Consider the following 21,752-nt stretch of genomic DNA (forward strand, 5'->3'; position numbering starts at 1 on the left):
AATGAAAAATAGTTCTAATATTGAATTCTGTGGGCGAATTGAAATTTGTCAGAAACGTCGGTCACAACACTAGCATAGGTCACTTTCGCGTAAAGGTATTCATTTGTCCATGGATATTTGAACGCTTTTTAGTACACGAAGAAAGTTTTATGGATTGAAGCTAGCTAATTGGGTTTTCCCAATTACTACCTAAATATAGTGAAGTTATAAACCCACGTGTTTACAAAGCACGCGATGCCGTCGTTAAACCCGCCCTTCAGTTGGGGGAAGGACCAATCGGGAGTTCGGCTTTTTCCCGCCCGAGTAAAATTTAACGGCAAGGGATGTTGAAACCTTTTTATTTCTCCCTGTAAGAGGGGCTCCTCCGCGAGCCATTGGAGGAGAGGCACTCCTGACCCGGGTGAGTTATAGGCCTACTAGCAGCGGCATAGTGGCTTTTATAGTCGGATAGCGAAAAAAATTCACAGAGAGAGGGGAGATGCCAACGAGCGGTGGAGAGCCAAGGAGTGAGGGAGAAAAATCGGCCAAAAAGACAGTTTGTACCCTCCGAGACATCGAGAACATACTTCGGGACCCGAAAGTTTCGCGCGCGCTTAATCCGAATCGCGTCTCTTAGAAATGCCGGGATCAAAGATATACTAAAAGTCTCCATCGGTTTCTTGAAAAATTCGAGCCATCAATCCCTTATGAATATTTCCACGCGAGTTACCGCGTCCGCAGACCGGAATAGTCGAGGAACTTTGTCCTCGTTCGGTTCAAGTGGCGGGGCAGACATGCCCTATCAACGAGTTCCTTAGGGTGATATTTACTACTTGACCACGATAAAGAGTTTCTTCCCACCGAGAGGATTGACCGGTCATCATGCGTCTGACTTTCCTCGTTGTCCACTGTCTCCTTCTGTTCATTCCCACGATCAAAGGCCATTGGTGGTAAGTGGACAATATAATGTTTTTCTTCTCTAATACGGTTTCAAAGTACGGCCCGAGAACACCCGACTGTTCACTGTTTTCCTTTCGACTAAAGAAATTGAAGGGAAATCACTCTAGTCGTAAATTACCCATATGGTTTACCGTTAAGAGCTTGCTTGAGTCTGAGCTACTTACGCGCTCTAAACTGAAGGCGAAACGTTAAGCAGATCCCCATCTTATATTATTATCATTCAAAACAAAGTTCGGGTTTAAGGGTTTATAATTAATCGAGCGTGTATAAGAATTCTTGAATATAGAATTTCTTCGCATTCGCTATTTCACGTTGTCCAAGACAAAGTACCATGCACGGAAATATTCTTAACAAGATGGCCCAAGGGCTGGGCCTTAATAGTAATTTTACACGGCTCACGTGACCCCCCCCCGTATAGTTGACAACTAAAAACATTTCTGAAACACAATCGTGTATCCCTTTAATTTCTAATAACGTCACATTTCAAATAATATTAATGAAACTAAATTGTGAACCCCACTAAAGTATAATTTTTAAAAACCATACGAATCAAATAATGTATTTAAACAAAATCCTGGATCCCCTAAACCAGAAATCACTATGACCGTAAAGCGTCCCCTCTATTTTACGAAACCTAACCTAGCCATCCAGCATAATCTCTGATGTATCACGCGCACAAAGTGCAGTAGTGCACGAAAATTATCATCTTGTTTCCCTTCACTCAAAAAAGCCCGCGAGATTTAAACTACCTTTCTTTCCTAACCATCCAGCATAATCTCTGATGTATCACGCGCACAAAGTGCAGTAGTGCACGAAAATTATCATCTTGTTTCCCTTCACTCAAAAAAGCCCGCGAGATTTAAACTACCTTTCTTTCCTCTCTCTCCGAGCGGGATGCCCCCTCTCCCTCTTCCCCCTCTCACTAATATACCAGGCAGGCAGTTCTCTCTCTACGCGGAGCTTCGTATCGCCACCGCGTACGCTAGCGATCTCTCTCTCTCATCGTAAGCGTACGTTTCGCGGACGCGACCGGTTTCCCTCTCTTATCGTAAGCGTTCGTTTCGCGGACGCGTCCGGCACAGGGACAGGGACAGGGACAGGGACAGGGACAGGGGTTTTGGTGCCGTTTCTTAAATTTTACCGTAATTAAAATTACGTGTAAAATTAAAAAGCGAGCCAAACTCTCGAATTCCTATACTGGAATTGCGAGTTTCGCGGATATGCGTACTTTTTCATTCAGTCGAATGAAAGAGGAAACATTCATATAGTTTATCCTTCAATTAGTCGAGGATATTTTACCCCCGGATTCAGTATTTATTTTCCGCGAATTAATCCTTTGGACCCGTTCATCATCAATCATTTTCTTAGGATTTTAGGTACAGTTTCCTATAAGGAGGCATGTTCGCACCATAAATTATTTTATTATTTTATTTCTGCAAGGCAAAATTAATTCCCCCTAATTAGTAATTGGCTCCAAATTGAATGAAGATGGATATAACGGTCAAATTTTGTAAATTATTTTGTATTATAATCACAAACGGATTGCTGCCGTGTCCGGCATGATTTATATGGAGATGAAAAACAGGGAAATAATTTTTGAAATACCAGAGAATTTGGAGATTATCATAATTATTTTTGGTAAATTTGGAATAAATATCAGAAATTAAGGGAAAACAAACAAACAAACTTAAGCAGGAATCCGAATTGGTTGTATATTAAAATAGATCATAGCACGATACACCTGTAAATTTATCAGAAGTCCTCTAGTAAACCTGTAAATATCATCGAAATTGGTTTTGGAAATTTCGAATGAAACCCCGATTTTAATTTTGAAATATTTTGTCTGAACCGATGTTAGTTAATCTTGACTTCTACACTATAGTGTCAAACATATCTCAGATGACATCCTCAAAAATATATAATGATTTTAAACTTAATCAATGACCCTTTTTCTTCTTGCGTTATAATTCATAGACTTAAGTTAAGTTTTTGAAGCTTCTAAAATATCCTGCTTGATCCATTCACCCATCCATCAAGAAAAATATGAGGTGTTATTTTTTACTTTCTAGCTAAAAAACGGTTGACTTTTATAGTTGACGTCTAGAATAGGTTAGGGTCGTAAATAAAGACAAGCTCTCTCGTAAAGATAGAGCCAATATCGAGCAGCTAAGGGGAGGGATTGTTTACCGGAGAAGCTGTTAATTCTTTTAAACAACGCCAACACGGTCCCGTCATCACCCAGCCTCCAAATATCGTCCGTGTTTTTCAAGCAGTAAAAGAGGATAAACATAAGAAAGGTCAATATTTGACCTCCGAGTGTAATATTTATAGGCAGGGGTGATAGGGGTCGCGAACCTTTAGACGTAAATGCTATAAAAACATCCCGACCTAAAATGGGGCCCCTCGGCCCTTTCACATCTGAGACAATATTCTGTGAAATCTTTGAAGAAAATCAGGGAAGATTTGTGAGTTTCATAGGTAAATCGAGATCACCTCTCGCACGGACTCGCGTCTTCCATTTGGCCCAAGTTTCGCTCGAAACCCATTCAGATCAGTATTCAGATCGCTCAGTAAGTCGCCATAAACATAGAGAAATTTCCTTGTATTGACAACGAAAGTCTTTTTAAAATTGAATTAAATGCCTCTATGTCTAATTTAATATTGCTCTATGGTGGAAGGAAGATTGCTAGCTGCCAATGAAAAACGGCATAATATTAAAACCGCTCCGGAAATTATGCCTGATCTGATCGCTTTTTGTCAGATTTGATGATGAATAGAGCAAACCACGAGCGAGCGATCTCAGAGCAGACGAGCAGTTTAGATAGTATGTTACTAAAACCAAATTTCCCTTTAAATATGACAAATCCCTAAACAATCCGTGACTGACGAAACTCTCTAAAAACTTTGTTAAAAGTATTAAAGATCTAAAATCTGCCGGGCTCTTTTTTAGGGTGAGGCGCCGTCATATTTTTAGTTACCAGCAATTGAGAGAACGAACGAGGCGAGTTTTTAATTTCAAGCCTAGTCTATTAATCTCGTAAGAAAAAGAGGGAGAGGTTTTTAATTTATAATTTGGGGCACCCCCCTCTCTTTTCAGATTGATCTCGCAGATTAGCCCTCCGTCCGCGATAAAGATTTTCGGGTCTAAGAGACGTAGGTGTTAAGAAAAGCGTTCCTTTCCTCAAAAAGAGTCTCTCTTTTCAAAATCTCCCTCATCCTCCTCCTCCTTCTTCTCCTGACGTCTCAATTTCATAAAACGGTTTTTGCCAAATTCCGACACAACGTTTATATTCGAGGGATGAGGTGCACCCTCTAAAATAAGGTTACCTTTTTCGAGATATAAAGGTCATTCTCACCGTATCCCTACAAATTTTTATACCTCCCCAATTCTTAGATTGTGATTGGACAACGAACTATTAAATTAAACTATACGATATCCCCCTTAAACGAGTTTGATAAAGAATTTAAACTGTAAAGCGAAATATAACGTAACAAGCTCACATTGTTATACGTGTAGTTTTCAGACTATTACGATTTATACCATTTACACAACGAGGCATGACTACTTGTGGATAAAAGTGAAGTAATCCGCTATCAAATTAAAATTTCCCTATTGTGAAGTACTTACATTTAATTGGCGTTAACTACTTAAAGTAGATTAATTTAAGGGTTTTAAGATATAATTTACTCAGCTGAATATTAAAATTAAAAATGCTTTGATAAATTACTTTTCGATACAATTTCAGCTGGGTTAATTTCCCTGCATGGTAATATAATATTTTTAATTGGGTAATAAATAAAATTAAGTAGCAGCGAGATTTTAAAGTTAAACCTATCCAAAATTACCGTCAATTTGTTCTCCTCTCCATAAATGCCTTAATACCTCGTAATTAAAACGGAATTTTTAATTTTGAGCGCAGCTTGAGTTAAAACTTTTGGAAAGAGCTCGGTAACATCTTGCCAAAATCACCTCGAATAAATCTTATCAGTTATGAAGGGAAGTCCGTCGCCGACCCCGCGACTGCGTTCCATTCAAAAGAGCAGAGAGATTCTTTTTTTTTTTCCTTTCCTTATTAGTAAATTTCTTGGTGGAAACAAACCAGTTGCTTATTATTATTATTGTTAAGCGCGGCTCCCTTTAGCTTTTTTTAAGTATAAAACAACTTTCCAGCCTCTAGTCACAATCTCGCCTTATAGAGCGTCGAAAGAAAACAAACGACTGCTTTGTGTGTATGCCCCTTACACTCGCGACACGTGACCCAAAACCCAAAGTTAGGAAAGAAACCGGAAGTTTATTCTATTCTCTGTCAACTAGGCCTATCTAGAAGATATACATGTTTCACCTTCGTGACATTTTTTATCTAATATCCAATTTGGAGATACAAGTGAAATTGTACTTCAAATCTACTACGGTTTATTAGAATCGAAGCTCATTAAGACCTTACTAGTTAATTAAAGTGTTGACTGAAATTTATATAAACAAGAGTCAAGGGAAGAAAAAATAAGAAAAGGTTTATCGCCCTTATGATCGAGAAAAACTTCAACATTAAAAAGAAGTAGCTAAGGATTTTTTCTTATCGTCACAAAAGAGCGAATGCATTGAGATTTCTTCCAACTAATTAATCTCAATGTTTCATCCAATCCAGAGATGTTCTTAAGAATCGTTTCTTGCTTCTTGTTCAGTAACTAAACAAAACTAAATATTGTTTGTTGTTACTCACCGCGGATATAAGCCTAACTTTGCAGAATTGAATTTATTTTAGGAACGAAACTCGCGCCTATACCAAATGTTAATAGGGCTTGAAGAAGACCCCAATTATTTCTACCGAGGACGCGAGGTTTGGAACCTTACCGAAAAATCGCTCATAACCAACTAAAATAGACTTTAGGACCAGTTTGAAGAACTTACGACCATCAATCCTAAATGATCCGGAGCGCTTCAATAGTCGTTTAGTGGCTTGTTTCGACGTAAAAATTTCCCTTTGTTTACTATACGTTTCCAGTGGGAGGTTTAAGGGTAGACCAAGACGCTTAACGGTTATAGAGTCATTTCTCTGTAAAGTTTTGTCATACAAAGATCTAACTCATCTTTGTTTATAAATCAGAGAAGTTGTAATGTTTACGATGGAATATCCAGACGCGCGGGTCTTTTACTTTAGTAACATCCGTAAGAGCGCCAGAAGTTCACAAATTGGAGTAAAACATTTCTGGGAACCACTTTATCCTAGATACGTGCAGTACTTTTAAGAGATATCTAATTTCTTCGCAAATGCATAAAGGCATTAATAATAAAAACAGCATTTTCCTAATTAGTATATAGTTAATTTTCCTGGGAAATCATTTGTCCCGAACCCCGTCCTAAAGTTATTCGAGATTCAAAACATTTTGTAAAAAGTCAAAAAGTCTGGTTTGAGTACTGAGTAGTGCTCGGAGCATTTCACGGTTGGTCGGAGAAATACAATGATCCCATTGAGGCGCAAAAACCAATATAGAAAACCCTCGTACCGAAGGGTGCCGCTGACTGGAGTGTGTATATTATGTAAAGGGGCGCGATTGTACCACCCTATGTACTCCACCAGGACCGACAAACCTCGTGTTCCAATCACTAGTACACGTCTCCCTAGCCGCAGTTATAGAAACTCCACCAGTTGTAAAAAAAAAAACCTGATACACGTGGTTTCTATGTAAAACCATCCTCGTGAGTGATGTACGTAAATACGAGGGGTACAGCACTACTTCGAATTTCGTAATTATTTTAAATACGTCATTGGCACGTGACTGAGGAAAGGCGTGGTTCAAAGAAACCTAATTAGTTCGCATTATTTTTTAACCTACCACTTCGCTGAAATCTCGCGAAAAACCTGGACTAAGTGTCCAGTTCCATTCCATGTGGAGTCTTTGTGACGTATGTGTTTAGCCCCCTCAACCGCCGATGCGTTCTATATAGCCCCATTAATGTATCAAAAGAGGAAGGTTAGATCTGATTCAAGCAAAACTGAAAGATCCGGAAAGATTGGTTCAATTTTCTATTGCCTAATAGTGAAAACGATTTAGGTGTGGCTAAAAATAATTATTTTTCTTTCAAAGTATCGAACCCCTCGTGTATTGACCCCTGATGTTAAGTTAGGATTGGCGGATGGTTACTAGAACTTCTAAAATGAAACAAATGGGATCTTGTTCCTACTTTGACACTCTTCCCATCTTTCTATACTCCGCTCTATACTCCCACGACATCTTTGCTCTCCCACTTCTCTCCCTCTTTCCGAATTCTGATATTATCCCCCGAGGAGCAGTTTTCCAAACTATATATTGGAGGTTTTGTTTTCATCTCTGTAAACCAAAGAGAGAGCGAGTGAGAGAGAGAGAGAGAGAGGATGAAGATGAGAGAGATCTCTCTCCTCATCTCTCGTCTCTTATTTTTGCGTTCGTTACGGCTTTTGGCGTGTATTCGTTCACGCGCGAAAACCTATAAACAGGCAAAGCCCGCGCGCGCGCTTTTTATTATCGCGTAGAGTTAAGAGAGAGATAGAGAGCTGTAAAAATAACTCGCAATCTGCACGTGCCGACCAAATGCTTGACGCTTTTGAAATAGTCACAAGGATGCTGCTGCTATAGGCCTAGGGGAAAAACAACCTCCCTTCTTGTGAAAGATACATCCAATTCTTTCTTTGTAACGCGCGTGAAGTGAAAATTACGAAGGCCTCATAATCATTAATTAACTAATTAGCCCTTAAATTAAAATGAGAACTGGTGCGAAATATATTACTCCAATCAAAAGTCAAGTGTAGTACCCCTAAAGATTTTTTTCAAAGGTGGTCCAAAATTACTCTTTTTTGTTGTTGCAGTTTACAAAAATCTTTAAAATTTTGAAATTATGTTCTAAAAATACGTAATTGCTCAGGTTTTAATTTTTAAACAAAATCCGTGCACCTGTTTCATTTGAGTTTTTTTTTTGTATAGCCAGCAACTTTTAAAGGTCTCAAAGGTTGAACTTGAGAGGGGGTAAGGTTGAAAGGGCGTCCATAACGTGCTCGAAAACACGGGTGGTTTTACCAGATTGGATATCCGATCTTCGCCTATGACCTAACCCCATAATGATCATGGGATATCCCTATAGACCACATACGCCGTAATAACTAGCTCTCGAGGACAGCGTGACGCGAACAGTACGTGAGTCACCACGGGCGGGCTCTATACTGGATACCTAAAACAGGGCAGGTGAAATTATACTATCAAACCCCGCTTCGATCTCCCACATACTATATCGGATCCCTATTCTTCTCCCTCTCGAGAGAGATCGGACAGTTTGCCAAAATTCAGTACGCAGTGATTTGGTTTCTTAGTTTACACGAATTATTATACCATAATCAAAGCCCGATCATTAAAATTGAAGTATCCGACATCTTGACGCGGTCTTTGTGATGAAACGTAATAGTCAAAACAAGCGGGAGGTTTCAAGTTGCAATTTTGTCGTCGTTCTCGTTGTAATTAAGTTATTAACTAGCGAGTTTAATTAAGAGAGGGGGGAATGAACGAACGTACGTAAGAGTAGCTCTATAGGGAATCCTCGTTAAAACAATCTTTAATTATTATTATATTTAATATCTCCGATGAAAAGAAAAAGAAAAACCACGAATATCCTTAAGAACCCTCGCGGAATTTCGAAATTTGGAATTCCTAATATTATATAGTTTCTCGAAATTCTATTGCCATTTGAATCGTTCAGTTTGTAGATATGCAGCAGCTAGGGCCCCCTCCTGATCGCTAGGGTGGTGCGTGGTGGTGGTGGTGGTATTAAGGGTACAACCAGCAGATTTTATCCCCGTTTTTTTCTTTTCTTTCTTTCTTCTTTTTTTAGCCATATGCGGGGATTGGCATTACAAAACTATATCATTTAATCCACATTAAGTGGCCCTCACTGAAATTCGATCGTAACAAAATATTTAAAGAGATGGTAACGGTTTAGATGAGCAAGTAGAATGGAAGTAATTTGAAGTTATTACATGTAGCGAAAATTTCAAGATAGATTATCCCAAGTGTTTCTCGTATCTCCGTATTTAAGATATATTATGCCTAACGACTTTGGGGGGTCGTTCTAAATGTGATAATGTCTTGATGGTATCGATAATTATTTTACTAATTAAAGACGAAGCCCGATTTCAAAATTATGATGTATGGGCTTATAGATATTTAAGGTTAAAGGTTAACCCCATACAGTGTCTGATGTGGCGAGACACAGTTTTCGTGCGCAGCTATCTAAACAAATGCATTCGTTAGAACTGTTTTTTTTTGTTGTTATTTGAAGTAACAAACGGCCGCAACCTATTTTCAAGTTAGTAAATAATTAATGGAACCAGCTGGGAATATATACAGCTTTTAGGAATTATGGTGCTTTAATATGAGGGTTTTCTGGGCCGGGCTTGAGTAATATCCGTCGTCGTAATGCTCTAACTGTAATTTCATTGGTTAGTGACAACCAGGCAACGCGATGTCCTGTAGGCGCGCGTAGGATTCAAAGTGCAGCGAGATAGAATGTTCGCGAGGTAAAAATCGCAAGACAATGATTCCCAGTATCTGTATGCATTCCTGATGGAACCGATGGCGAAATAAGTAACCTTCATATTATCCCAACGTGATCGAAATTTCGCTAGAAATAGCTTAATATTTCTTTCGTCTTCTCTTTAAAATGCAACAACCGACATTGTCTTTTCTTACAAGTTAAAAAGAAGCCGGCTTGATTCGAAACCTCATATTTCAACGTAAAAATCCCGAGAAATATTTCATTCCATTTCTAGGGCCAAAAACGACGTAACTGTTTCGTTCGCTCAATTCGAAAGATACTTGATTTTAGGCGAAAGTTTAAAAACCATTTTGTTGGGGTACAAGATCTTTATTTACGCGTTTTACGGCTAGAGTGAGGCCAATATAACCGTCGGATAGGGGAACTTTGTAACATCTTTTAAAGGTTATGGGAGCTACAGAACCGTTTTATAGCAGCCTGGAGAAGAAAAAAAATACTGAAACAGGGCCTATGGAAAAAATAACATCGGTGATGCCATACCGTGTATAGTGGGCATTAAAAATGCTATATACCTTTAAGTTAAAGCTGGCCTTTAAAAGAACAGGATTGCCAGACAGATATTTTACGAATTCTAGCCCAAATAGCGTAGAAATTCCGCCCAAAAGTTTTAAATTCAACTATACCTTAATTATATAATTATATTTAAAATACGAATATATAATTAACTTTCTTTGAAGTGTAGCGGAATTATTGTTCCGTTGTTGAACTCTACCTCATTGACCAAATATCTAACCTTCCTCAGAAAACCGCCAAATTTAACTTAATAAACCGCCCAAATTTTGTATAAAAATCGCCCAAAAGGCAACACACTCTCGTTCATAGATAGCATATTTTTTGGCTATTTTAGGGTGGTGGTACTATAGTAGAAAAGATGCCTATTTATAGGGGAAAAACAGCCAAAATATTTTTATAGCCACTAGAGCTTACACACTCCGACGCGATTTACGATCGTATAAGATGCCGCTCATTTTTTCTTTTTTTTTGGCAAGACTTAAGTTAGCGACGAATCGACCAAGTACTTCATTTTTAGCGGAGCCTTAACTTTATAACCCGGCCGGGATAGCTGGGAAAATACCTTTTCTTTTTTGGAGTAAAAAGATAGTCAGCCCATCAATGAATTTTCCTGATCCAAAACTGGATATAATTTATTTACGTAACTACTAGCCCCAATTTTAGGTTCGACCTCCTCATCCTCATCCTCATCCTTGGCTCTCCACTCCCCCCCCCCCGCATTGAAATTTACGAGCCTTTTGTCTGGCATCCGATTAAGAACGAACGGTCTGTTTGTATAAAATTTAATTTATCTTGAAATTTATATTTCCCTTCATCTTTCTCTTGACTTGTATGCCGTAAAAGCAGACTGAATCTAAAGGGGCAGCGAAATGAAACGGATTAATTAAATATGTACATTAATTAAACTAGAAATTATTTAAATATATAATGTAATAGATTTAAAAGGGAATAGGTGAATAATTTCAAAACATTATTTCAATAATTTTATTTTCAACAAATTCAATTTAATTCTAAAATCTACATAAGTAGAAGTACTCCGGGTATGTCTTTGCTGCTATAATTTGTCTATAATTTCTATTAAAATTTTTTAAGAAATTTGTCAGGAAGACTTGTTATTAAATCGTTTTACAAAACCCTGTAATTAATTCTGGTTGATATAATAAGTAGGTATACTTTTAAAAATAAATTCGTAATTCAAAATTTTAAGAATCTGAGCTGGCGAAAGGCATCAAACGAATCCATCTTGACAACTTTGAAATTATCTAATTTTAAAGCAACAGGCGACTGCGGCTAAAAATTCCTTTTCCGATGCTTGTGGCTCTGAGTACGTTATATGTCTAGGGACACCAATGGAGTGGAGTCGCCCTTCGCTTTAAATAAAATAATAATAAAAAAAATGGGCCCTGAATATAAAATAAATCCACCGTGTAATTTTCGGAAGCCAATCACCAAATTTCGGTTGGTTTAACTGTCATAATAATAACGGGTCTTGTTAGCTACCGGAATTCAATCTCTTGCCGCCGGACAGCCGGTGGTAAACTACACCCCTTAATAATTGGGTATAAAAAAGGACGCACCCTGTCACGTGACCTGATAAGGACTTAAGGAGCATGGGGGGCCAGACAAAGTACCAATATCCAAGACACGAGGTTCACCTTTTTAACGTGTTGCATTTTGGGTCTGAATTGAATTCCTTCTTTTTTTGAACGATTGGGCTGGGAAGAAAATTCATCCATCGAAATTGGTTCTTCATTTAATAATCTAGCGTTAATGTTAATGATTCAAACTCATGGTGTAATAAAATTCTTTAAAGTCGGTAAAAGGAAATAAAATTTGAACGAAGCTTAATGGGAGGGTGTAAGGAGGATTGAGGTGGTTCGTAGGACTGTTAGTTAAGTTAGCTTTGTCGGGAGTGAATACGACCACGACAGTCTGAGAACTCAGAGAGTTACTATACCGATTGAAGTATGACAGTACTTAGTTTTTGAGGGCCCCCTGAGTTCTAAATCATGTCAAGGCTGGGGAACATTGGAAATTCGGATGGATTCAGAGCTGGCTCTTCGTGGTATGTAGTAGCAGACCGCAGCCCCCTACCCATTTCTATTTATTTTACATTAGTTTGTTTCCGTGTCGTCTTTCTACCATTACATCGAGTCTAACAACTATACAAAGCTATAGGAGTAAATGCCGCAGCTGTTTAGCTTTTAAGATGCGAGGGTAAATCAAGGAAAAGTCGCGGAATACTTTGTTAAACAGAAGAGCTACGCGAATTTCAGAGTATCAGTCTGATGTAGTAAGTGTTTCGCAGAGGTAACCTTGAACTCGAAGTGGCCTTTGAATCTAACCAAATATTGTCATAATAACAGTAACATGTCCACTGTGCATCATGTACAGTTTTTTGAGGTTAATTACAATGTTTTTCTCACTTCAACAGGTTGTTGGGGATGCCAGGTACATATCAAAGCACGTTAGAACTGAAACCAACGACGTACAAGAACTACTGTCGCAAACTACATTACTTGGTGGATAAACAACGTGAACTATGCGGACTGAGCCACAATATTTTACAGACGGTGGGACGCGGAGCCAAACTAGGCATCGACGAGTGCCAGTTTCAGTTTCAAATGAACCGCTGGAACTGTACAACTTTCAACAACAGTTCGTCCGTCTTCGGAGGAATTATAGGAATTTGTAAGTTTATATTGTAATTTTTATCCCCGAAATCTCCAAACATCTTGCGCAAGCTGTTAGACCCACCAAGATGTAACAAAATAATCATTTATCGTTTTGAAACGATAGGCCTCATTTTAACGCCAATTGTAACAAAATAGAGCCCGGTATGCATAATTTGATACCGCGCAGGGTTGGTAAGGATTTGAAGCGATTCAAGGGCAGCTAATAGATGTAAAGTTGGCCTCTGTCCCTCCAGAGATGGATTATCCCTCATATCCCCCTTAAAACCCTCCCCTTCAGGGATAGGGGCACCCATGGTTCGTCATTTGAAAGTCATCTGTCAGCGCAGTAATCATCTTTTATACGTTTATGAAGAGAATCCGTCCAAAAGTGTGTTTTACGTCTCTTACCCCATGAGCAGTATATAAACACCCCCTTCGAAGTTTTTCTCCCGAAGTTTTTTTCTTTTTGAAGTTGGCAAACGAACAAGCATTTTGATATTAATCTTCTAAAAGGGATTGTGACACGAGAAAAGTTAAATTAGTCAGCCAAGAAATTCATGGGAAAATTTGACGGATACATCTCTAAATCTTATTACACATGTAGCTCGTTTTGAAGCGTTGCTTAGAGTGTAGTGAAATTTAAAGAATATCCTGCTAAATGTCCAAAAGAATAAAAAAGGAAATTAATCATTCAATTTTAATGTTCTTTCATAGTTTTAATAGATTCCAACAAACATATTTTACTTTCTCTTTAACGCTTTTTTTTAAAGGAAAAGAACCGTTCTTGTATTCAACCCTCTGTTTGTGCTGATTCATTTTAGGTGTAGAGAAAGAGTGTTAGATAGGCTATGGTGTTCCTTTCCCGGGACGTTTTCCTATACTATTAATTTGAAATTCCTTCACTCGTCTCGCGATTCAATTTTTTTTTATTTTTTATTTGCAACTCGAGTTTTAAAAAACTGTCTGGAAAAACATTACATTTGTGTGGGCAAGTAGAGAGAGAAAGAGAAGGTAGAGAGAGGCCGTTTTTGTTGCCAAATTATTTCAATCTCAGACGTATTACCAAACCTTTTACACGCTGGTTTAAAAAATTATCCTCGCTATTTCGCTAGTTTCAGGCGATATTTCTCTCGGGACGTTTAGGCCCTTTCCCATCACACCAAGTTCTTTGTGTATCGAATCTTCTTCCATTAGGACAACAACCTTCTCTTCTTCATCTTCACGACGCGTCTAAATTTAAAACGATTTGTTTTAGAGCGTCACTAATTCATTATTAAGTAAACTTTAACGAAGAGGATATAAATTATTGTACAGACTGGAATTACACCGCACACCGCGGCTTTCCTTCGTGTATTGGTTCTAAATTGCTCAAAGAATGATAACGGTGTTTTTCATTGTTATTTTTCACGAGAAACTATGATTGAGGATAACGAAATTTATTCATCAAAAGTATAGTCTGGGAAATAGTACTAAAATCATACCGGGCTATTTTCCCAACGCGTTGTTTAACGAAATAGGTATTTCTCACGCGAATATATGAATTCAAAATTCTGATATTCCCGAAATAGCTATATTGATTTTCTTCTAATTTAGTTGAATAAATTTAATACTTCCGAGAATACGTAATCATTGTTAGATTTCTATACTTGAGACTCTTTTGATTCAGCGGGATATTAGCTAGCTAACGAAAGGTTTACAAGCATCTATATTTTGATATTCACCGGGGTATTGATTAAACTCATTCTAAAACGATTTTGCGGTGCAATTTACGGTCACTTAGACCATAGTTTCGAGTCTACGGTTATACCAGTATGCCGGGACCTATTATGATAACTGTGGTGATGATTCAAATGTTGAATAGAAGCGTAATTCAAATCTGAATCTTTTTTTACATTTTTGATGAATATTTGTAGGTAGCAGAGAAAAAGCTTACGTCCACGCCATATCGGCGGCAGGGGTGGCGTACGCCATCACCCGAGCTTGTAGCAGGGGCGAATTGGCCGAATGTGGATGCGACGATCGAGTTCGGACGCGGGACACCAAAGGAAGATGGGAGTGGGGCGGATGCTCCGAAGATATACGATTTGGATCAAAATTCAGTAAAGATTTTGTCGACTCCGGAGAGGACGGAAACGATCCCAAGGGCCTCATGAATGTACATAATAACGAAGCCGGAAGGAGGGTAAGGAAGTATACCCAGTCAAAACTGGCAAATTTTAACCGTAATTGCGATGGTATTAGCAAATCAATAGGCGTGAGAATCTGTTGTTTTTTAGATACAAAATTCACAGAAATCTATAGTCTTTGGGATGCAAAATTCATGGGAATCTATAGTCTATGGGGATCAAAATTCATGGGAATCTGTAGTCTATGGGAAACTAAATTCATGGGAATCTATAGTTTGGGAAACGAAATTCATGGGAATCTATAGCCTTTGGGAAACAAAGTTCAAAGCCACGTATAGCCTATGGGAAACGAAATTCATGGGAATCTATAGCCTTTGGGAAACAAAGTCCATGGCAACCTATAGTCTTTGGGAAACAAAATTCATAGAAACTTTAGATACATAACTATAGGTAAAATAATACTCTCAGATCCTTTGTGACGTAACGTTCAGCATTGAGAGTGCATAAATATCATGACGTCATTCTCAGGATTAAGGATTTATTGAGAGACATGTCAGTTATTTTAAATTGGTTCCAGTTGCTAGACGCATCACGATGCACTGATAGTATACCGAGTTCCATGATCACATGGGTGTCAAATTAATTGGCTCTCAACGACGCAACATACCATGATATCATGGAACTTGGGCGCATCCCCGTCTCGTAATTCTCGCTCAATTAAGCCAAGGGACAGTTAATGAGGAAAAGACTGAACGCTATACGTGGATAGTATAAGTTTTTAGGTGAAACACTGTTGAGGATAAATTTACGAGGAGAAAGAGTATGATCCCGAAGAAGTAGAAAGGAGAGAGGTTAAATCCAACGGTAAACTTTTAACGACTGGCCGCGAGGTCTCGCATCACCGCAGATCCTGTTAATTAAGTCTCGAGCCTTTCTTTATAGTTCCCGCTCTAACATACCAAACCGTATCAGGGAGCGCTCGTAAAAACGACCAGGGGCTTGCTACCCTATAGTCGTAGCCTATACACCATAGTCTTACAAGGCTCGGAACCCCCTTACCCCAAAAACTCGGCTCTAAGACAATAAAAGCCACCCATCATTACATAGGCGAGAAGGAGAGAGAGAGAGAATTTTTGGGGCTCCGTAAAACTCGGGGTCCTCCATAGTTTTATAGTTTCCAACGTCATTTCCCTTCTTTCGTCGCCGCGTTCTCTGTTACGGAACTGCCATAAAAGATTTGGTTTCGTTGGCCAGAAAGAGCGAGAAAAAAAAGGCCTAGCCATTGATCCAAACTATTCGTTATACTGTTGCCTAGATGTCGTAAAATTTACGCTCCCGACTTATTATTATTACCAGGTTTTTTTTTCTTTTTCCTTTCTTTCTTTTACCAACTACCGCTGTATCACTGTATGTACTCACCTCGAGGGGCTCTTCACTGCACCCAACCATCCTTACCTGACCACTTTCTTTTGAACAGTACCAGCAGAAGTATAAAATACTTCTCTTCCTGAGAAGTGTACCCCAAAGCGGGCGTGGTAATTGTAACGTGATTCTTCCCAACATTTGGAGCAAGGTTACTAAACCGAATCACATACGCGATAAATAGTTCCCCTATTAGCGCTTTAGGATTTTTTTGTCCCACGTCAAGACAATCAAGGTTTGTGGGTTTGATGAGCAGGAGAGGGAAAAAAGGGTTAACCCGGGAAGAATCGTGTTACATAACTAAAGTATAAGAGGATACAGAGTGTCATCCTTCTTCTGTTATCCTCTTCTAGGTAAAAACCTTGAGTCGCGAACCCCTCGATTGACTCTCCCCTTAGCGCGTAAGTTACGGATAAGTAAACTTCAACGAGCAAAGTCTTTCGTATATTTAACACCTTCTTCGAATGTGTTATTTCTTCCCTTTTTTTCTTCAACGTTAAAAATGCGTCAAGAATTAGATCCCCGTTTGGCAACGTATGAAACCAACCGTATACCAAATTTCACCCTTTCAGAATGGAGATTTTATAACTTATTAAAAAAAAACCTGAGTTTTGTTTGAATTTAATTTTTCAAATATGGTTCGTGCTTTGCAGGAACGCTGTCGTACAGGATGTAAGAGTTACACGCTATTCCTATAGGCGCCTGTAGAAATGTTTTTCCCTCTAGACCGTCTAGCGTATTTTAGTCTCCCTTTGAAACTGATGGTTAATAACCTTTCTTGAGAACCCAATGAACTCCGATCTTTATCGTTTTGAGAACTTAGATTATGATCCCAAACGTTTTTCTTTTTTTTTTGGCAAAAACGTGTTGTTATTTGATAGAGAAACGTAATAGTTTATAGGCGGTTCTACAACTTTTTTTTAAAGATAGGTTCTAGATTCATTATTCACCAGAAATTTACGCGAATCTGTCAGACTTCTCGGGCTATAAAATGTTATTTATCTCTACATTATTTGAGTTTGTAAAACGAAAATATGTCGACAATTATTATTGTAAAACTTCTCCTAGTACAAACTAAAATTTAAATTTATCCTACCTGGATATTAAACATTAAAAAAATATTTTATACGGATCTTAATGGAAGGAAACACGCCGCGGGACGTCCTTGAGTGTAAAGAGATAGTTATTTTGGTGAAGGAACATTTTTAAGTATTTATATTGTGTGTAGGGTTTAAGATTATGGATTACTATCCCTTTAAGGAACGGTCGAATCTACTTAAAGTCGTATGGCACGCGGTTGCGTACATACCTCAGTCCTCAGACCAAATCCAAATGGGTCAAAATAGCGCTAGGCTTTTAACGAAGGTTGGGCGTACGCCTCAGTAGGGTGCCCGGGGTGATTCGAGTGCCGCTTTTGTCTAATACTATAAATGGGAATGAAAATAATTTGAGAAATTTCGCACCTGCGTAATCTATTCATCTGACAGACTCATAAATCCGAGATTTTCCCTCTTATTTTCCTTTACCGGAGTAGTCCTAACGTAGTCCTGGTAGAAATTGGCGCGGTGGCGGCGGCGGCGGCTAGATGGAACGGTGCTAATCTACGACTAATCGCCTTAATACTCGCAACCTCCTTCGAAAAACGGCGGCCCAGGAGCGCCAAATTGATAGACGAGGGGTCAAAGGTTACGGACGTTTTTAAGATCCCCCAACTTTGGCTTTTAAAAAATTTACAACAAGACTACCTTAAAGCCTTAGGCCCGTTAGAATGTACATCATTTGTACATCCTTCGCGCAGAAGTTCGTAACTTAAAGATAAAGTATATATCGAACGTCCCGTAACTACATTTGAATTGCCTACACCCTCGATATTCCAACCTTGGAAGGAGTAAAGTTTAACTTTGAGAAAAGCAGGTTTTCTAGGGGATGATTCACCCATTCTAAGTTTGATTCATTTAGATTCTTCTATACATAGCTTTCAGACTAAGATGATTGATACCATTTACACCAGGAGACCAGGCTACTTGACGGACAAAGAGCATTACCAAGAAGCCTGCCCTCCTGGTGTAAATGGTATGGATCCTCCTTGTCTGAAAATTATGTAAAGCTAAGCTTCGAATGAAGGAATGATGCACACTACCTCGAGTAATGGATATTAATAAAGTTGGTGGACCCATGGACTGTTGGAGGAAGAGTATTTTTCAAGGTTATTTGATGAGCAATCGTGTCTAGATAAGGTTTTATAATATTAATTTATACGGTCATTTTTAATACCCCTCCGTCACACGAGTATACAGCTTAAAAAAAGAGGTTCGCCACGCAACGCGCGGCTTATTCTCATTTACACGCCCCAAAATAGGAACGGCATATGGGTAAATTATTAGGGCCCAAGTTTTCCCCAGCGTAATCTGAAAATCTGAAATAAGATGGTCGAGATCAAGTATCGCCTAGGGTGCTTTCAAATTTCGGTTTTTTTTATCTTCCTCTTGGAAAAAAAAGAATACCGTAGCTTTTTCATAAATAAAAAACGGAACCGGGGGCAACGTATCCATAAAACGCAACAATGGGTGATCAAAAAATATAAAAACTTATTGGAGGCACTGTGTGGAAGAGAGACAAAAACGCGGGGGACCCCGGGGTGCACTCCACACACTCCGATATGATCCAACATTCAAAATCACGAAATTCATCCGAGAGTAAAAAAGGAGGAGATTTTTCAAGTTGTAAAACTATCCGTTTCTATGGTAACTACCGTAGCTTTCGGGTTGCCCTCATCCTCTCAAAACATGTTGAGATTCTAAAAAGTCATAGAAGCTATAGTGGGTGGCCCAGAGGCAATAAGAAACTAATTGGATAATCATCAATTATTCAACTTCTTTTCAATTTGAGATTCAAATGCGGGTTGGGTAATTGCAATTTTTGAACCGATTCTCTCGCAATAGATTGAAATTTCAGAACACGTTATTTTCGTCGTTATAATTAAGATCTCCAGGGTTTTAACGTATGTTTTTCTCTTTTTCTCTCTCCCCATCCTCTAAAACGTCGACTTTTTTTCACGAATTGCCAATTTCGGGGGTGTTTCGGAAACGATCTTTATAACGAAAACGTCTCTACGGGACACGTTGGCCGAATTGTTGTCGGGGGTTTCGGGAGAGTAGACGCTACGTTCGCAAATGGAGTTGATGTGCAAATGCCACGGGGTCTCCGGTTCGTGTACCATTCGCGTCTGCTGGCGCAAGATGAAGACTTTCCGCGCCATTGGCGACGAACTGACGCGAAAGTTCGACGGAGCGACGCACGTGCGCGCGGTCATCAGGCAACAGAAGACCAAACTGAGGCCAGTCAGGCGAAACATCAAGCGGCCCAGCAAGAAGGACATGATTTACTTGGACGAGTCCCCGGACTACTGCTCCAGTAACGAGAGGCGAGTAGTATACCATTCACCATCCCAGCCATCCCTCCCCAACCAACACTTCACCCCCACCGAAAAATACTAGCTAGATTATATTAGTCACTCTGTCTGTCTGCCAGTAAATATGTAGTCCAAGAATTGTTTTTGTTATAAAATTACGACGTTGTCTTTCAGTGTGGGAGTCCTGGGTACCGAAGGAAGGCTGTGCAACAATACGAGTTACGGTATGGACGGATGCCGATTGCTCTGTTGCGGCCGAGGATATCACACAGTCGTCAGAGAAGTGGAGGAAAAATGCCATTGCAAATTTGTATGGTGTTGCAAGGTGCAGTGCGAAATGTGCAAATATATGAAGGAGGAACATTACTGCAAATGATAGTAAAGATAACGCGATTCCTTTACGCACAAACTATTAATCCCCGTACTTATCACGAAAAGGGGATAAAAACTATTTAACGTGACAACAAAATATTTAAAAAGAAAATATTAAAATTAAAACCGATGGTTAAGTACGTAGTTTTCAATTCTAGGAAATGGAAAAAAATGCGCCAAAATGTTTCTCACTAAAACCGGGCCTGGAAGTTTATCCGAAAGCTATGAAAATGAAATTCCACTTTTTATTTAAATTGTTGCGATATTTTTACAGGGATCACTGTTGCTGAAATTTTAAACTTTTGCTAAATTGCCTCTTAAAGTGTCCGTAACCCTTTAGAAAATTTCTTTATTTTTAATTTAAACAGTTTCCTTCATTGTAGATCCTGATTTTTAAGTACTTCCCAGTTCCCGGTGATTTTCCTAATTGTCCAGTAAGTACAGTTACCATGCACGTATGACACACGAGGTTGCGTTGCAGACCAATTTTTGCGAGATACGTTCGCGAATGTTAATTTCCTCTAAAAACAAAAGTCTAGTTAAAAAGCAAAAAGCAAGTGTTATTTCTCGAATTAGGTGTGCGTCTCGTCACTACTGCCATTTTCATTAACGTCCAAAAGTAAAAATACTTTTAACATGCGCAAAAGCATAACTTCCAAACGACAAAATACCAAAAAACCCCCGAAAAGAAAAAAAAATGTTTAGCTAACAAAAAATATATATATATCTAAATGGTGTGGTCATTGTAAATATGTACATAGAATAAATTTATAGGTTTTTGTTTTAAATTTTAGGTTGGCCAAGTATTATAACTCGTTTTACAAGGCGAGTTAACTTTTTTACGTAAATGCCAATTAAATTTCGTAAATAAATTTAAATTTTAGCTTAAACAGAAGTTTATAATAATTTTCTTCAACCTCATTTCACGGAATATTAATTAAAACTCTGCCAATATTATCTTTCATACTTTTGCATGCTGGGAAAATTTATATAAACTTCTGTAATTCATAAAAAAATTATCGAGACCACCACTCTCTCTCTCTATCTCTCTCTATTTGCATATTTTCCAGGAATGACTGTTATTTGTAAAGTTTCTCATTGTTCTCTCTGATGTATCGCTCGTTTATTTAAATAGAAAATAATTGTCACGTGACTGAACTGATGTCCAATTATATAATTATAAAAACGGGTGAAAATAAAAGTTATTATAAAATCAAGGTAGATCCCTCAAGAAACCTTTCACCCTACGTATTATTATTCATTATAAATCAATTTAATTTGAGAAAAATCAAAACTTCTCTTCTTAATTTTGAATTCATATTTTCAAAAGCAGGGACTCACGATTCCATCAACACCAGATGTGATGCAGAGAAGCAGCCGTTAAGGGGCGTTGGACTCACGTCGAGGGGCCCGCCACTCAGAGTAATAATTTTTATTTTTTTACTGTACTACCTTAATATTTAGGCCTATTTTTATATTTTTACTGTACTACCTTAATATTTAGGCCTATTTTTATATTTTTACTGTACTACCTTAATATTTAGGCCTATTTTTATATTTTTACTGTACTACCTTAATATTTAGGCCTATTATATTTTTTACTATACTACCTTAATATTTAGGCCTATTTTTATATTTTTACTGTACTACCTTAATATTTAGGCCTATTATATTTTTCACTGTACTACCTTAATATTTAGGCCTATTATATT

At 38.3% G+C, this 21,752-nt stretch overlaps 1 protein-coding gene across 1 annotated transcript; it reads left to right on the forward strand.

The window, feature by feature from the left end:
• Window positions 1-421: 421 nt before the first annotated feature.
• On the forward strand, window positions 422-21,257 carry LOC149692151 (protein Wnt-2b-A-like). The gene is made up of 5 exons (XM_089867836.1): window positions 422-929; window positions 12,468-12,724; window positions 14,622-14,890; window positions 19,415-19,680; window positions 19,843-21,257. Exons 1-5 carry the CDS (start codon window positions 862-864, stop codon window positions 20,042-20,044), a joined length of 1,062 nt encoding a protein of 353 aa, XP_089723962.1. The 5' UTR covers window positions 422-861; the 3' UTR covers window positions 20,045-21,257.
• The last annotated feature ends 495 nt before the right edge of the window (window positions 21,258-21,752 follow it).

The sequence above is a fragment of the Phalangium opilio genome, unplaced genomic scaffold, assembly GCF_054372755.1.
Source record: "Phalangium opilio isolate 3A_F unplaced genomic scaffold, DU_Popi_V2 ptg000024l_1, whole genome shotgun sequence".
Classification (NCBI taxonomy): Eukaryota; Metazoa; Arthropoda; class Arachnida; order Opiliones; family Phalangiidae; genus Phalangium; species Phalangium opilio.